Raw genomic sequence first — 16,191 nt, forward strand, 5'->3', positions numbered from 1 at the left:
CTGAGCCCTAAACGAAAATTTGATGAATCAGGCAAAATCTATTGCGAAAGGATGAGTTTTTCTATATAATAAGATTAAGAAACTTCAACCTTCAAAACGTTTGTCACATGATTTTTGACCTCTCATCTTGTGTGACAATCAAACCCAACAATTTCAAAGTGTTTTTTCTTTTCAGATTTTTTAGGACCCAAAATATTTTTTGGAGAACTAAAGCTTATGATTCTAAGGAGGTCATGACCTGAATTACTTGGTGGGATTTGTAATATGAAACCTAACACAGTCACCATTATCATCCTAAGTGCTAAGACTGCCTTAGTTTTGCACAGTACCCAATTGACTAAATTACCACCCCTAAGACACTATTATTGTCCCTTTTTGGATTTATTGGATTAATGTTGATAGATCGGGATCGCAAGCTAGAAAACGCATTGATAATGTAAGAGGGTCTAGATTTTGCTTATAAACCAGTCAGTTGAGTTATGTCAAACCTGAGGTGAGATTATAATCTTCTTGATATGCCTAAACTGCAACCTGTATAATCTTTCAGCCAAAAAAAAAGAAAGAAAACAGATGGTAGACATGAAATCCAGAATTTCCCTTTTCTGATTTATTTATTTCGACTGAAATTGCAAGTTTTATATGATAGATACAGAGTTAATGTGGCCTTCCCAGCTGAAAATATATAAGAGGTTGGGGTACATGATAGTGGGTTTACTCTAAGCTTCTGCAATATCAGAACTGTGTGACTTCAAACCTAACATATGCAAACACTCGATGCGTGTAACTATAATGCCACCACCAAAACATTTTTTCACTGAGCCAGAAAGGTTTCATTATGCAGGCCTGGTCTCTGATTTGCCTCACGCCCATGAAACTGGATCAGCAAATCATTGTTCTAAGCATATTGGAGCTGTCAAGACCATCTGCTGGTTTCCAGATGATATTCTCCAATTTAGCACAGAAACTCTTGTAGAACTGTGAAAGGGCACAGAACCAAGGTCTCAGTAAAAGTTAAAACACGAAGAGAAGCAGAACAGATGTTAAAAATACTCGTCACTTGTAACAACAGATAATACAATTTTTATATAAAAAATGAAAATGACCTAAAGCAGCTCTAAGTTGTGCTCTACAATGCTTTCTTTTTTCTACTCTCCTTTATTCTTGAGCAGGGTTGGTGGTTATGGGGCAGGGACAGAAAGTTTCACCTACTCCAAGTTCATAAAAAATCAATCAAAGGGCAAATAGTTTCACTTTTAACATCGCTAAAGGTGATATTTTATTATTTCCTCATCCTTGCTCGATGCAAGGAAGTGTTGTCATCTAAAACCCCATAATGCACAATTTCCTTTGCATGGAATTTCCAAGGATAACTTTTTTAGAGAGGCCATCAAGGCAGGTAAATTAGCTTAGAGTTTCACTGATGGTAATTGTGCTTTGTCAAATGTTACTAGACATACTTTGACAAATATAATCACCAAAACCTGCAGTTAGAAGGACTTGTGAGCAAATTTAGTGGAAAGTGAAACTAGTAACCAAACCCGTATGGATTGAATGTACCATGTAATTTATATTATGAAAAAGAAGATGTATATATGATATAAACAACCCTTCCAATTATGTAATGTTACAAGAGATCGGAATAGTATCCATGGCCCTATATCTACAAATGCTAAGTTATTTCAAGGACTATAAAAGTTTATATCGTTGATCCATCTAGCTAGATATTTTGATATAATTTTAAAGTAATTTTGTCAGCAAGTTTGCAAAAATTTGTACAAGGTAGGTACTAACCTTGTGATATTCCAGAGTTTCTCCAGAAGCCTTACGGACATCTACCATGAAAAGTGATGGTGCAACTTCGAAAACCTATACAAGGTAAAGGGTTGAAAAAACAGATTAAGAAAGTAGTATATTTCGCTAATCATAGAATGAGCAGGGCAGAAACTACTTTAGGAATCACCTCTATGACTACCGCAAGTTGTCCATTACTTGTAGAGATCCCTTCCAGTCTTGTCTGCAAGAATACATTTCATAAGCATCAACCCAGCATAATATAAAGATAACGGGTCTGGTTTCACTAAGACATTACTATTTAGCCAACACTGAGAGTAAATTCCACATCACTGACAGAAAAAAAATGAGAAGAACCTCAAATTACCTTTTTTCGAGAGAGAAAAAGAAAAGGAAAAAGAAAGAACACATGCTTATCCGTCGCATAGAATAACCATGAAATGTAAATGAAGACCAACAAGAAGGAAAGGAAAAACTGAGAAATGATGAAAACTGCAGCTTAAGACCAATCCTAGACCTTAGCCAAATAATAGAGAGGAATATTACGTCAAGGATTTCCCACACATGCAAGATTTCTGTGTGAATTTCACCACCATCAGCAAAATATTCCCTTCCTCTAGTTTCTTGCATATCAAAGTAAAATCATCAATCCAATCTAAAATTTAAAGAAAATTTATACCTATCACTTTTTAGTTTTTATCCACGTACATTTTTTTCCTTCAGTTCTTCTAACTTAGAAATTAAAGCTTGGAAGTGTTTTTCATGTCAAGGAGCTACAACTCATCGAAGCAGGCAATCTCTCAAGTAAGGTGCACTATTTTACGGTTTTACCATACCTTATAATTGCGTGTATGAATCTTGAGGCACATGGCCCCTGCAACAGCTTCAATAGTCGAAATTATAACTTTGGCTGGTTTTTGGGAAACAAAACGAGTCTGCCTTTTTATAAATTCCTGCCAATAAACAGCGTGTCAAAACACGGTCACGTTTGAGGCGTGTTTGAGATTCAGTTAACAAACGATGCCACTGGATCCAAGACAGAAGCTATAAAGATATCAATAATGCACACAGACAAAAGAAAAATTGGTCCAACATTGTTATATTGCGCCCAGAAAGATGGGGAAAATGGAGAGGAAACAGATACATGCACACAACATGGGGGAACATTTAATATTCCCATCCACATGATAGATAAATTTATCAATCGCATTGTAGCCTTGCATGTCTTGGGAAGCAACAAGTGCAGAGAGGCAACTTTTCACAAAATTTAGAAAGCAACATGCAGCGTAAAGAAAATTAAGTTACAGATAACTGGGCTAGATACCAGTAAAATGAACTGTCTCTCCAGGAAAATGGTAAAATATCAAATCAGATGATAACCTATCGCGACTTTGTGATTGTAGAACTACCAGAGGCACAGAAAAGTTTGAAGTAATGGTTCTGAACAATTATAATTGTACCTGCCCTCTGTCAAATAATGCAGATAGATTCAATCCTTGGGACAGGGTAATCATCTCAAATGCGTTCATCATTAAAGGACCCTTCTCATTTTTTTCCGAATGCTCAGCTACAAATTGATCCTGAAAAATAACATAAATCATTGAGTACTAAAAATTAGAAAATAATTCCAAGAAGACAAGCAGGAAAAAGAAAGAAAGGATCAAGGGTCAACCTCGATGTTATCAAAAACAGCACAAACATCATCCAAATTCACATCATCTTCTTCTTTATGTCTGACAGGCACATAATTTTGTCTGAACCATGGATGTTTTCTGATTCCTTCAATTTGGATACGCTGCAGCAACCTAAAAATCGATTAGACAAATGGAACTGAAAAACAGATGCCAATTCTGAGTTTCTCTTTGGCATCTTTTGTACCAGCTAGGTTAAGTCAGCTGGCACTCAGTGTAGCCACAAAGACGCAGGACCAAATCCCAACTTTGCTAGGAACATAAAGGGCAAAAAAGCTGCTAATCCAGATAAATCAAAAGAAGCAGCAATTAATGCTACTATATTAAGTTTCAAAGACTTCGTCAGGATAAAATAATGGAAGACTACTCACAGTTTTAGGATTTGGATCAAGTATATTGTCTATCAACGACTTAGCCCCAGGAGAAAACCAATACGGACAAGAATAGTCTGCAGAGTTTATCTAGACATTGACCAGGGAAACAATTAGAATCTACACAATCTAAACTGCTCGCATAGTATAGATTAAGTCGAACAACAAAAGTTTGAGTTTGTGAGAGAAAGAGCATCAATCATCCTGGTTCTATCAGTCCATGCAAATATACAGGATAACAAAACGATCATAAGCCTGTGCTGCTCAAATTTAAAGCCTCCTTTATTAAAAACCTCCATTGTTATGAAGTTTAATGCAGCTTTGCGAACAAAAAAAATAACAACATTAAAAAACAGCCATTTAAAAAAGCAAAAATTAATGCCTCATAAGTCAGTGAACAATTTCATAGAAAGAGAAGACAAGTGCGTGTTTGGAATTCATTAGTACAATGTTTGGAATTCACTAGCATAGATAACCTTTTGAATCCACAAACTTTAATTCTCTTCACAGAAAATTTATGGAAAATAACCTTTTGGTACAATGTCGGGAGGTCTGTCTCATAAAATGGGAGATATCCAGCCATCAGAACAAAGAGTATGACTCCACATGACCAGACATCAGCAGCTGCACCGTCGTAACCCTGCTTTCTCAGCACCTGAGAGGCAACCACAAACCCATAAGAACCCAAGAATGCTTCCAATTTCATCAAAAAATAAAATAAAAAGAAGGTTGCAACCAAAAAAGGAAAGGGAAGCAGCCCAATTATCATTTGTCACCATCACTCAGAAGATCAAGAACTACCGATTTATTAATGAAAATTTATGTCTACTCTTAATAAATGAATTATATCAAGGAGCAATATACTGAATTACTAATGTTCAGAAGAGGCCTTCAGTCTCACTGGCTGAATAACTTAGCAGCCATTCAAGAAGTCCTATGGTACAATCCTAGCACACAAATGACTCAGCCGGTATTATTCGCTCATCAAATGCCTGTTGCTAAGACTAAAGCATGGAGACAAAAAAAAAAGGTTTTTAACTGCACAGCAAAATCTTTCAGGTGGTTGAAATTCCAAATAGGTGGCATCCATTTGCACATTTACGAGGAAAAAAGGCAGATAACATAAGATACTGAGAGGTTACCTCAGGTGCAACATAATTTGGTGTTCCACATACAGTGTGAAGAAGATCAACCCCCTGCTCATATATAAAAGATAATAAGGAGGAAGGGCAGGGGGAGAGAGAGAGAGAGAGAGAGAGAATTAGATAAATAAACAATGCTAAACAGTAAAAGTGTCCACTGTCAGTTTAACAGGAAATGAAATCATGCTTACTTGTTTGGGCAATGCACTAAGTCCAAAGTCGGACACCTTTAAATTACCATTAGCGTCAAGAAGAAGATTTTCAGGCTGCACCATACAAGAGATGAAAACTAATTAGTAAGAAATATATCATGCAATCACAAATGCTAGAATAAATAGAACATGATGAAATTATCTTTCTGAACCTTAAGGTCTCTGTGGTATACACCCCTACAATGACAATGAGCAACTGCGTCTATTAGCTGTTGAAAATATCTCCTACATTCATTTTCAGGAAGCCGTCCTTGGTGGACCTGCACATATATACCGAGCCTAAATACTTCTGTTGAAAGAAATTATCCATTAACTTACTTGTTGTAAAGATAAGACTAGTATATAGGGAGCTCTTGCTATTGTCAAGCCAAAAAAAAAGGGGAAGAGAAAAACAGAGAGAGAATTGTCAACGAGCAAATGGTAATGCACAAATTTCTTCATGCAAGTTCAAGAAAGAGACTTCAATAATCTCTACACATTATAGGAGAAAGTAGGCCTTACAATTTTATCAAATAGCTCTCCTCCAGTTACAAACTCAAGAATAATATATATCTTCGTTCGGCTAGCCAAAACCTAGAAGTTTGTACGGAATGAAGGAAGCAATTAGAAAAATAAACTTCAACATTCATAGCAAAAGGAAATAGAATACAACTGAACTCCAACTAAATAAAGAAAATTACTGTCATAGGGGTGCTTCGTGAAGAGTGAGAACATACCTCATGCAACATAACTATGTTCGGATGCCTGACAATCTTCATTATCGATATCTCTCTTTTAATCTGAAGGCCAACTCAAACAAGTAATTAGGTTAATTCTCACAAACGGGAAATAAACATAAAATCAAGCCTATGCAGACCATGTTTATGTAAAGGATGTTTTTTTTTTCATTGCATAACTTCCACCAAGTCTATCATTCAGGGAACCGATATGGTGATAGTGCACGTAAAAATAACTGGAATTGCTCATCAAGATAACCATTGCAGTATTTCTTGAGCCGCAGTTAACAATTTAAGCCTTCAAAATTATAAATTTTTTTCTTATCTTCCAATGCATCACAAGCAATCACAAAAAGCTTACAAGATACAATTTTGTGATGTCAGAAAATAATAAAAATTTAGTCACCTGATCAACCATTCTGTGTTTAAGAATAGTGCTTTTGGCTATAACTTTCATGGCCACACTCTGGCCGGTCTCTGTATTCTGCGCAAACTTAACTTTGGCGAAGGTTCCTTCGCCGATGGTTCTGCCCACCTCATACTTACCCAACCTTCTTGTAACCGTTACCCTTTTCATGGTTCCTTCAAGCTAATTTCCCACACAACCCACCTTAAATATGCGGAAACTCGGAGCTTCTAAATCATTCAAAAATAACGAAATTTCGTGAGAAAGTTCAAAATTAAGTTGAAATCTTAAGAAAGAAATTAAATTAATGCTCTGTTTGGCCATCGACAATAAATATCACAATCTCGCAAAAAGCATTCCAGTCCCCACACGTAACCCACCTTAAATTTGCGGAAACTCAGAGCTTCTAAATCATTCAAATATAACGAAATTTCGTGAGAAAGTCCAAAATTAAGTTGAAATCTTAAAAAAAAAATTTAAATTAATGCTCTGTTTGGCCACCGACAATAAATATCACAATCTCGCAAAAAGCATTCCAGTCCCCATCACGTAACGCGAACCCTCAAGTTCTCGTCCGCCTTCCTACCATTAATCGGGATCAAACAGTGACTTAAATCGGCGATTCAAAGAGAAAGGGCTCAATTATGATGTAACGCTAAATCCAACGGAATTCTTACCGTAATTCTCGCAAAATCTAGCCGATACTTGGTCGGAGAGTCGCGAGATCCCGATCACCGGGCTGTCCGTAGAGCTGGACAGCGATATTCAGCTCCGGCGACGGAGTAAACGGAAGAGGGAGAGATTAGCGAGAAGCCGTTAAATTATGCCGTTAACGGATGAATGCCACTTTTACTGTATTTTTATGACACGTGTGATGATGTGTGTCACGAATGTCTCCTTTAAGGGACTAATTCTTTTGGTTAATTTATGGCACGAAAAAGGCGAAATCCAATCAAAATTTTTGAATACAAGATGGGGTAATGTATTTTTGGGGCGTTGGAAAAGTTCACAAGGTCCAACTCGGTCACTCAATTTTTAAACGTTCTAAAATTTTTTTCCAATATGCATATTCGGGTAAATTTTCGACTATTCGAACAATCAAATTGTTGATGTGGCATAAAAAAATCAATACAAAAGAATCTATCCAAATGGTTTGAAATCTGTCCATGTATACATATTGGAACGATTAATATTCAACTTTAGGTTCTTAAGTTGGAACGTGTGAAGAATCAGTTATAGTTGAAAATTGACAACTATTTCAATAACCAAAAGTTGCATTATCCCCTTTGTTGCCGACTCGCTAGCTTATTCTAGTACCGGTGGCTCACCTAATATCCTATATTAAATAATTCTTATTTATCGGTTTATTATAAAGATATGACAGGTTTGTTGATAATGAGATTATTGACTAAAACATTGATTACATATCCATGAAAATGAATCTTGAGGCTTAGAATGGACCTCAAACCATATGGAAATCTCCTTCACAAGCACACAATTGAACTAATTTTATCATCATAATATAATATAAACTTCATATACATCTCTTTCTATTTTCTTTTTGAAGTGGTCCTTCAATTCCTTTCCAAGTAAAATATGTGTTAATTAATTAGGTCTCTCATTCTTGACAATGCCATGCATCACTAGCCTCATATGGTTTTAATTTGGAGTCTTGGTCTTCTTTCTTTTTTTCTAAATAAAGCATTTGGTTTTTGGGAGTTTCTGCAAATTGAATTCAACTTGGTCTTCTATGTTGCAAGTCAAATGAAGTGACCCAATGTTTCCCCAAAGATTAGAAAACGTATGGTCGTGTTTGTTGATTTTATCATCCCCACAATAGTTAAGACCTTGAGACGTATAGTTCTGATTATTGATCAGCAAAATAATTAAGCTCGGCAAAAGGCCTTATCCAAATTCTTAACTCGGGGCCCCGAAAGCAGACATGTATGATTCAAAACCTAAAACCTATATATGGTACGGTTTGGTTCAACATTTTTTCGAAGCATATATGTTGTAAAAAATGCCAGTGTGTATGTCAAATATATTTGTGTAGTACACTAAGTTGATATATTGTGCCTTATCCTTCCCTTTCCTACTCATATTAGTGACTATAAAACTAACAAAAAAAAATAATGAGGACTAAACAAGGACAACATACATACAAAAGCACATCAAATTGGTAATCAAAAGTATAGTAAAAAACACTCGAGTCGTTAATTGGAGTGGTAAGGATGGTGTGCATCACCCTGATGACGAGGATTCGAATCCCCCTCTCCCCCGTTTAAAAAAAATACAGTAAAAAAACGTTTATTTGATTTTATAAACTCTCAATAATTTATAAAATCAAAGGGTGACAAGAAAGATTGACAACAAAAGGGTGACACGTGGAGTAATTAAATATTTCTAATATCATATAGATAAATTGATTAATTTGTATCTCACATCAATTAGGTGTAAGTCACCGACGTAATTTATAAATAAAGATCTAATCCCTCTCAACTAAGGGGCGTCTCAAGGACAAAATTGTACAAACCTTAGAACCAGAGCAGACAATACCTCTTCGAGTTGTTTGAGTTGGATTTATGTGGTACTCTCACGAGTATCCGATTTATAACTTGATATCGGAACAAGACTCAATCCTAAAAGAACTCTGTTCGTGTCCACTTATCGGACCTCACATAATTGAAACCACAAATGCGGAGACTGCTGAGACTTGTATCCCACATTAATTAGGTGTAAGCCACCAATGTGATATATATATATATATATATATATATATATATATATATATGTATGTATATAAGTAGATCAAAACTCTCTAAATTAAAAGGGTTGAGGACAAAACCATGTTGGCCTTAGGTGTAGAGCGAATAATACCTTCGAATTGTTTGGGTTGAATTAAGCGGTACTCTCTCGAGTATCCAATTTATAACTTCAATTGAAAGCAAAGTGACAATATCACCCCCATACAAACCCTTGCCACTTGCATCACCCAGTGCCAAGGCAAAACCTTGAATGGGACCCCTAAAAATCTTAGGTCTTTGGAATGCAATGAATATCAAAACCCAAATGCGATGTTGGTACTCTCACGATTATCCGATTTATAACTTGATATCGGAACGAAGATTCGATCCTAAAAGAACTCTATTCGTGTCCACTTATTGGACCTCACATAACTGAAACCACAAATAGGGGAATGTTAAGACTTGTATCCCACATCAGTTAGGTATAAGCCATCGATATGGTTTATATATAAGTAAAGATCAAAACTCTCTAAATCAAGAGGTTTAAGGGTAAAACCACGCGGGTCTTAGGTACAAAGCAGACATTTTTGAATTGCTTGGGTTGAATTATGCGGCGCTCTCACGAGTATCCGATGTATAATTTTGATTGAAAGTGAAATGACAATATCACCCCCATACAAACCCATGCTACTTGCATCACTCAGTGCCAAGGGAAACCTTGAATGGGACCCGTAAAAATCTTAGGTCATTGGAATGCAATGAATATCAAAACCCAAATGCGATGTTGCTAACCCAATGGCACCAGGCTCACCGTTGAATCAAGCCAATGGGCACCACGTATGGGACCCAAACTGAAACGTCCAAACCCAACGTCAGCGGTCAGCCACCCAAACTTCATGGCAAAATCGTTATTAATTAATGTTGTAATCATGGGCTGGGCTTTTCTGTCATGTTTCCCGCAATACCACGGAGATTTCAAAAAAAATCCAGCCCCCTATCACTCTCATGAAATGCCAGCAGTTTTCGTGAAAGCGAAGGGTGAGTACAACCACAGCCGTCAAAAAAGCTGAAAGGCAAAGCCAATTTGGAGTTTACTAAGGCGTGTTTGGTTGTGACATGACTTCGAGTAATTATTTAACCCACTTAATAGATTTGACGTATAATGAGGGAGAATAATGAAGAGGTGTAATTACTAAACAAGATTGTGTTCCTAAACAATAATGTGATTATTGAAAGAACTTCTTAGTTGGATTTGATGGATTGCCTAATAGAAATAGATATTATGATTAATGTAGTCGGTGTATTAACATCTTTGTGGTCACGTACTAAGTTTTGACAAATCATATTGTTGTCATGTGGAAAATTTCTATTTCAGAGTTCGATTCCCATTGAGATCAACATCTTTATGGTCACGCACTGGACTTTGTCCAACTCACTTTGTCGTCACGTGAAAAAACTTTGTTGCGCAGGCTTGACAACTCTAGTTTAAGCTCATTTTAAATATTTAAAAGACAAAATTGTATAGTTTCTTTCTCGGTTAAAACAAATATTAAGAGTGGATACCACTTATGTATCTAAATTTTACATATTGCTACTAATTGCTATAAATTTTTATATTAAAAGTGCTTGTGTTTTTAAGTACTTTTGAATCTTTGATTCCATCTTTTTGTGATTAAATATTATTCATATATCATAGCAAGATGCTATAATAATTTAGAGAAAGTATTGGAATACCAAAACCAACATAATGAAGTCAATTTATGAGTGATTGAGAAATAATTATAAATTTACAATTTGTATTTTCAAGCACCCATCAATTCGAACCAACCACGTTAGCGTTTGACATGACAAATTATGACCACAAAATAATTCTCAATATTTTGTTTAGAGAAAACTACATTTAAATAATGAATTCCTGTTTTTTTTTTTTTTTGCTAGAAATTCTTAAATTACTTGAGTGATGATGCTTGAGCGCTCCCAAACAAGGCACTAAAGACCCCCGATTCCGTATAAACTACGCGCGGCTCACAAACTGTATCGTATCTGTATCAGATCAACGGTCCGGATCTCATCTTACTTGTCCTTCCATCATACCTATAAAACCCCGAAGTCTTCTGCCTCTTCTTCAAAACTAAAAATCTCCTCTGATTAACTCTGCTCGAAGCGATGCTTCTTCGAAGTGCATCGACGCCAGTTCTGAATTCATGGTTCCCTCACTCGTCTAAGGACTCCTCACCTGAACCCGATATTCTGCCCCTGATCCCCAGAACCAGTTCAATCTCACTCTCGGCCTCTTCTTTGAGCCCGTTCTCGTGTTCTTCTCGCGAAGATTCAATCCAGAAAATGACAAGAGCACTGTCCGCATCCGATCTCAGGGAATTGGCAGTAGCGAAGAAGAGACCGTTCGGGAGGACTTTGAATGGGATTTCACTGGAGGAGGAGGAGGTGGAAGAGGAGACGTCAACGTCGTCGTTGTGGAGTGAGGAGTGCGAGGTTGGAGGTGGGATTGGCGGCGGTGGTGGAAAGATCTTTGGTGGTGGCGGTGGTGGATCCGACGGCGGAGATTCAAGCAACAATGGGAATGATAGTATAGACGCTTATTATCAGAGAATGATTGAGATTAATCCGGGTAATGCGTTGCTGCTCGGGAACTACGCGAGGTTCTTGAAGGAGGTATTTCCTCAAACACAAAGCGTGCACGTATTTGATGTGGTTATAGACTTAAAAGTTTGGATTTTTATGTTGTTTTTGACTTGAAATAGATCCGAGGCAATTTTGAGAGAGCCGAAGAGTACTGCGCCAGAGCAATCTTGGCGAGCCCGAACGACGGGGAAGTTCTGTCCATGTACGGTGACTTGGTGTGGCAGACCCACAAGGACCCTGTTCGTGCAGAAACCTATTTCGATCGAGCGGTCAAAGCTTCACCTGATGACTGGTAAGAATCAATGAAAGAGTACAACTTTTGGTTTTATTTTGTGACATTTAAACTATGTCTCTGATTTTTTGATCTTTGAATTGGTGGGTGCAGTTATGTGATAGCTTCAAATGCTCGGTTTCTCTGGGATGCTGAAGAGGAAAAAGTGGAGGCAATGAAGGAAGCTTCCCAACCATGTTACTTCAATGGAGCTCACTTTCCTCCTCCTTTGGCTGCTACTTCTTAGACTCTTTCCTTCTGCTACTTCTCTGTCTATTTTCTTGTTTATAGCTATTTTTTTTGTGTTAGCTTTTTAGTCACTTTCTAAGATTAGTTGTAAAGATGAAATAAAGAAAGTAATAGATGGAACGGAATGGGTTTTTTTTAGTATCTTGTCGCATGTTTTGTCCTGTTCTTCATGACAGCTAGATTACCATTGTTGTTGGATGTCAGAAAGAATCTTTGCATTATTTCAACTTCTCCACAGCATCACAGTAGTTGGTTCTTGTTGATATGGTTTTATTACTTTATTCATATATGGACAACACCAAAATACAACTCAAATGAGAGATTCACAAGTGTCACCATATAACATGGAGAAGAGGAAATCGGTTGGGGGAGCATTTTGGTAGGGTTGTTCAAAAAACCGCCCAAACTGAAACCGAATTGATTGGTCGGTTTTTTATAATAGAAAATTACACATTTCTCCATTAAAAATAGAACTGAACCGATAAGAAACCGACCGTTTGATCAGTTATATTCATGTCCAAAAAAAAAAAAAAATTCGACCGAAATCGACTGCGAACACCTCTACATCTAAATATAATTAGATTTTACCTCGATTTGTATTCCTCGATACCATCAATAAGCATGACCTCAGGAGTCTCAGGTGATCAAAACACCTCACGGCATCGAGAAGACCTTATCACCAAAAAAGTAGAAGATCTCAGGAAATTGCTCCCACAATCAAAGGGGATTCGTATTTCGAAATAAGTATAGAAAGAGACCTCCACTTAGGTAAATCTTTCAAAAAACATTTTTCGCTGTTTGACTACTAGCTACTCTCAATACCGAGCTGTCTCACAAGTAATATTGTCTATTGATCTAACTTGAACGTCGGAGCGTTCCCTGAGATACACCTCAGGGCCTCGTAGTTCACGTTTTCTATATGTGCAAAGACAGAACGTCAATTTCTTGATCCCAAGTCTGATCAACTGAGACGCCTCGCTTGTAGAATCAAACAATAGGTTACCGAAGTCGATAGGTCGGTCCGATTTTTCACATCATCACATATCTTTATAGTTTATGGTCATGTCTTCTTTGTTATAAGAAAGAAAACCATAAGGAAAAAAACAGAGGGAATATATGCTGATACAAACTATTTGTTAATAAATCTGTAGAAAATAGATTGACATAGTTTTTATGCTTTATATGATCCAAATCCAGCCAAGAACTGAGCCTAAAACCAATCCTACTCCCAGAAACACAGCCATAACAATTGCAGACAGCTCTGCTTCTGAAACAGGCACTGTTTTTGGTGTGAGGATCATGAGAACACTTGTCAGATACCCATTTGTGAGGCCAAGCATAAATGTCAGAACAACAACTGGTATTTCTGTTCCCAACCACTTGGGTCCATGGAGACATGCTGCAAAGAATGGATAAAACATAAGTCTAGCAATGCAAGCCCATACAGCTCTGTTACTACTCTTCACAACATACAGTGCTGTCAAAGCCTTCCCAATGAAATCTGCAACATTGTAGGTTGTTATCAGCAGAACTGGATACCAGTCTTGCAGTAGCTTTGATGAAAGGTTTTCAGCTAAGAATCCAGGGAAAATTGAAAGGGTCACAATGTAAATCATCAGAATCCCAAACGCTGGCCGTTTGATTTTCCTAGCGACGTCGACGAATAACTTTGGCCTTGTGTAGGGTGAATCATCTTCAAGATCCTTGAAATGCTGCTGCATAACAGGTAGCTTGTACAACAAGTTGCAACAAAGAGTGCAGCATAGCAAGATCACTGTGGTGATTATTAAGTAGAAGTGAGCACTTGTTCGAAGCCCTTGTGGCGTCCGCGGAAGTGATGCCTTTGTTATGATCCTCAGTAGAGAAACCAGAACTCCTGTTAGTGAAAAACAGTATTAGTCAGGACAACTGAGGATGAGAAATGAAAAGAGTAAGAAAACTAACATAGTATTAGTACCTGACGAGGCAGTTCCAGCAAAAACAGCCTGCATATACTGTTTTGGTAGTTTTCCAGCTGATCCAATCAAACTTCCTCCTATCAAGCCGTCAGCCAAACCACAGCAGACTACTGATGCCACTGTCACGGCATAGGCTCCGGTCGATCTCTCTTTTGAAACCCAGTCGACAACCGGAGCCACCATGACAGAGAGAACAAACAGGCTAAATCCCATGTTCATTCTCAATCTGTAACTCAGCCTCTTGCTCCATCCTCCTGAACTCATTACCACAACAAGAACAAGTACTGAGGAACTCATGTAAGCAACAGAGAAAACCTTCTCAATGTTCTTTTTCGGATACAGATTTCCAAAGTAATCGATGGCCGTGATGAAAGCATTCCAGGGAAGCAAATTTCCAGCTCCAAGCAAGAAATGGATGATATAAGCAATTCTGTATGTATCCCTCGGCTCGGCCTGATGATCTCCAAGAATACCCTTCATGGTTCTCCAGGTTCTGCATTATTTCTGCAGTCGTTGCGCCAATTTAAGCAATTCGATTAAGTGGCAATTGAGAGCTAACAAAGCCCATAATTGAGAGCTCTACATCAGATTTGATTGATTGGGAATCAGTGGAACTCAAGCATAGAGAGAACTTTGTGGCAACGTGGGGACAAAAATGGATGGGTTCTGTTAGAAGTAGCTTTCTTTACACTGCTACAAATGGTTTAAGCTAAGCCTCTTCTGACATTCTCAAGTGACCAGAATCTTTACTGTTCTCTACTCATCAAGACAAGTACATCTAATGAATGGTCACAAAAGTTTCTCTTGCTGGAAGGTCGAGGAGGACAACCTATTGTCTAAATTCTGCAGAAATGGGCAGAATCTTTGTCCAATGTTTCAGAAAATTAACTATTAGGGAGGGTTTTTGAGACACTACATGGTATAATCAGCTGGGCACTATTTTGAAGACCCAAAATGGGCCTGCCAATGGGTGGGCAGGCACCACAAAAAAATATGAAAGGAAAGCTAAAAGTTGATCAACCATGCGCATGCAGAACTTGATTCCCTTCTTTCATGTCAAGAGAGGGAAAAAAATCTCAACAGATAGAGAGAGATAGATTGTTTATGACTCATGAGATCGTCTACAATTATATATATTCCTTCGTCTCTTTATTCAACTCTCCTGTCAATTTTTTTTTTTACTTTGTTGATAACGACATAATATAAGTTTTTCTTTTAAATATTTAATATGAGATTAAATTTGAGCCGTCAAGTCTGCATATATAGAATTTTTCCATTAGACAACAGGGTGCGAGTGACTACAAGAGTATTGTTCCCAATGAGAATCCCACTGAGTCCATACAATTTGACATGAGAGATTTCTATTACTACACTACTTATTCATTTTATTCATTGAAATTAATTTGATTGAGACTACACATACGTACAGTTATATCCCTGGAGCAGCAGAAGTGCACATTATTGAGTTCGTCTTAGAAAGAACCAGCCCAAGAAAATCCTGGAAAGGCACTGACACTGTAGAAAAGGTCTGATATCTTTTTATTCATTGAAATTAATTTGATTGAGACTACACATACATACAGTTATATCCCTGGAGCAACAGAAGTGCATATTATTGAGTTCGTCTTAGACAGAACCAGCCCAAGAAAATCCTGGAAAGGCACTGAGACTGTAGAAGCCAGCCCTACTCGATCTGCACTGAGATACATGCAATCTGCAGATTGACAAGTCCTTTCTGGTGGTAATTATGTGGTCTGCCATCGGAGGTTCAAGAGTTTTTCGCCAATATAACACTGTCTATTATAATACGTCACAATATAACACCCGAGTGAAAGGTTTTTCCAAAATAACACTACACGCCACTGATAGTGGCGTGTTCTTTGTAATTTATAAATGATCACGCCATCCGTGATGGCGTGATCTATTCACACTACCGTCAATGGCGTGAATGGTGCATAAAAACTAGTTGAATTTATAAAATTCACGCCAACAAAGTT

General features: G+C 37.4%; 3 protein-coding genes across 10 annotated transcripts; 1 reads left to right on the top strand and 2 right to left on the bottom strand.

Moving 5' to 3' along the window:
* Window positions 1-574: 574 nt before the first annotated feature.
* On the bottom strand, window positions 575-7,132 carry LOC119997593 (CBL-interacting serine/threonine-protein kinase 24-like). Of its 8 annotated transcripts, none has more exons than XM_038844718.1 (17): window positions 7,007-7,132; window positions 6,835-6,911; window positions 6,710-6,735; window positions 6,330-6,559; window positions 5,924-5,986; window positions 5,709-5,780; window positions 5,360-5,467; window positions 5,187-5,261; window positions 4,996-5,049; window positions 4,383-4,508; window positions 3,854-3,943; window positions 3,464-3,586; window positions 3,252-3,371; window positions 2,628-2,744; window positions 1,961-2,014; window positions 1,792-1,866; window positions 575-975 (listed from the first exon to the last, which is right to left on the bottom strand). In XM_038844718.1, exons 4-17 carry the CDS (start codon window positions 6,498-6,500, stop codon window positions 880-882), a joined length of 1,344 nt encoding a protein of 447 aa, XP_038700646.1. In that variant the 5' UTR covers window positions 6,501-6,559; window positions 6,710-6,735; window positions 6,835-6,911; window positions 7,007-7,132; the 3' UTR covers window positions 575-879. The 8 variants fall into 8 exon arrangements, 7 of the variants coding, with proteins under 7 accessions (XP_038700646.1, XP_038700648.1, XP_038700647.1 ...); XM_038844720.1 differs by having other exon boundaries at window positions 6,835-6,907; window positions 7,007-7,124; XM_038844719.1 differs by lacking the exon at window positions 6,710-6,735.
* A 4,063-nt stretch (window positions 7,133-11,195) lies between these two features.
* Window positions 11,196-12,377, top strand: LOC119996165. Its single transcript, XM_038842702.1, has 3 exons — window positions 11,196-11,746; window positions 11,836-12,008; window positions 12,102-12,377. Exons 1-3 carry the CDS (start codon window positions 11,240-11,242, stop codon window positions 12,232-12,234), a joined length of 813 nt encoding a protein of 270 aa, XP_038698630.1. The 5' UTR covers window positions 11,196-11,239; the 3' UTR covers window positions 12,235-12,377.
* A 919-nt stretch (window positions 12,378-13,296) lies between these two features.
* LOC119997797 (equilibrative nucleotide transporter 8-like) lies at window positions 13,297-14,961 on the bottom strand. The gene is made up of 2 exons (XM_038844989.1): window positions 14,194-14,961; window positions 13,297-14,112 (listed from the first exon to the last, which is right to left on the bottom strand). The coding sequence occupies exons 1-2, from the start codon at window positions 14,672-14,674 to the stop codon at window positions 13,415-13,417; spliced, it is 1,179 nt and encodes a 392-aa protein (XP_038700917.1). The 5' UTR covers window positions 14,675-14,961; the 3' UTR covers window positions 13,297-13,414.
* Window positions 14,962-16,191: the final 1,230 nt, after the last annotated feature.

Source organism: Tripterygium wilfordii, chromosome 4 (genome assembly GCF_013401445.1).
Source record: "Tripterygium wilfordii isolate XIE 37 chromosome 4, ASM1340144v1, whole genome shotgun sequence".
NCBI lineage: Eukaryota > Viridiplantae > Streptophyta > Magnoliopsida > Celastrales > Celastraceae > Tripterygium > Tripterygium wilfordii.

Coding starts and splice junctions, on each gene's coding strand:
- LOC119997593 (XM_038844719.1), bottom strand. CDS start 6,500: ATGAAAAGGGTAACGGTTACAAGAAGGTTGGGTAAGTATGAGGTGGGC. Junction 5,262..5,359: donor TATACCACAGAGACCTTAAG/GTTCAGAAAGAT, acceptor TGTATGGTGCAG/CCTGAAAATCTTCTTCTTGA. Junction 4,509..4,995: donor CAAATTATGTTGCACCTGAG/GTAACCTCTCAG, acceptor GTTGCCTCTCAG/GTGCTGAGAAAGCAGGGTTA.
- LOC119996165 (XM_038842702.1), top strand. CDS start 11,240: ATGCTTCTTCGAAGTGCATCGACGCCAGTTCTGAATTCATGGTTCCCT. Junction 11,747..11,835: donor ACGCGAGGTTCTTGAAGGAG/GTATTTCCTCAA, acceptor GACTTGAAATAG/ATCCGAGGCAATTTTGAGAG. Junction 12,009..12,101: donor AAAGCTTCACCTGATGACTG/GTAAGAATCAAT, acceptor TGGTGGGTGCAG/TTATGTGATAGCTTCAAATG.
- LOC119997797 (XM_038844989.1), bottom strand. CDS start 14,674: ATGAAGGGTATTCTTGGAGATCATCAGGCCGAGCCGAGGGATACATAC. Junction 14,113..14,193: donor TGCTGGAACTGCCTCGTCAG/GTACTAATACTA, acceptor TTTCACTAACAG/GAGTTCTGGTTTCTCTACTG.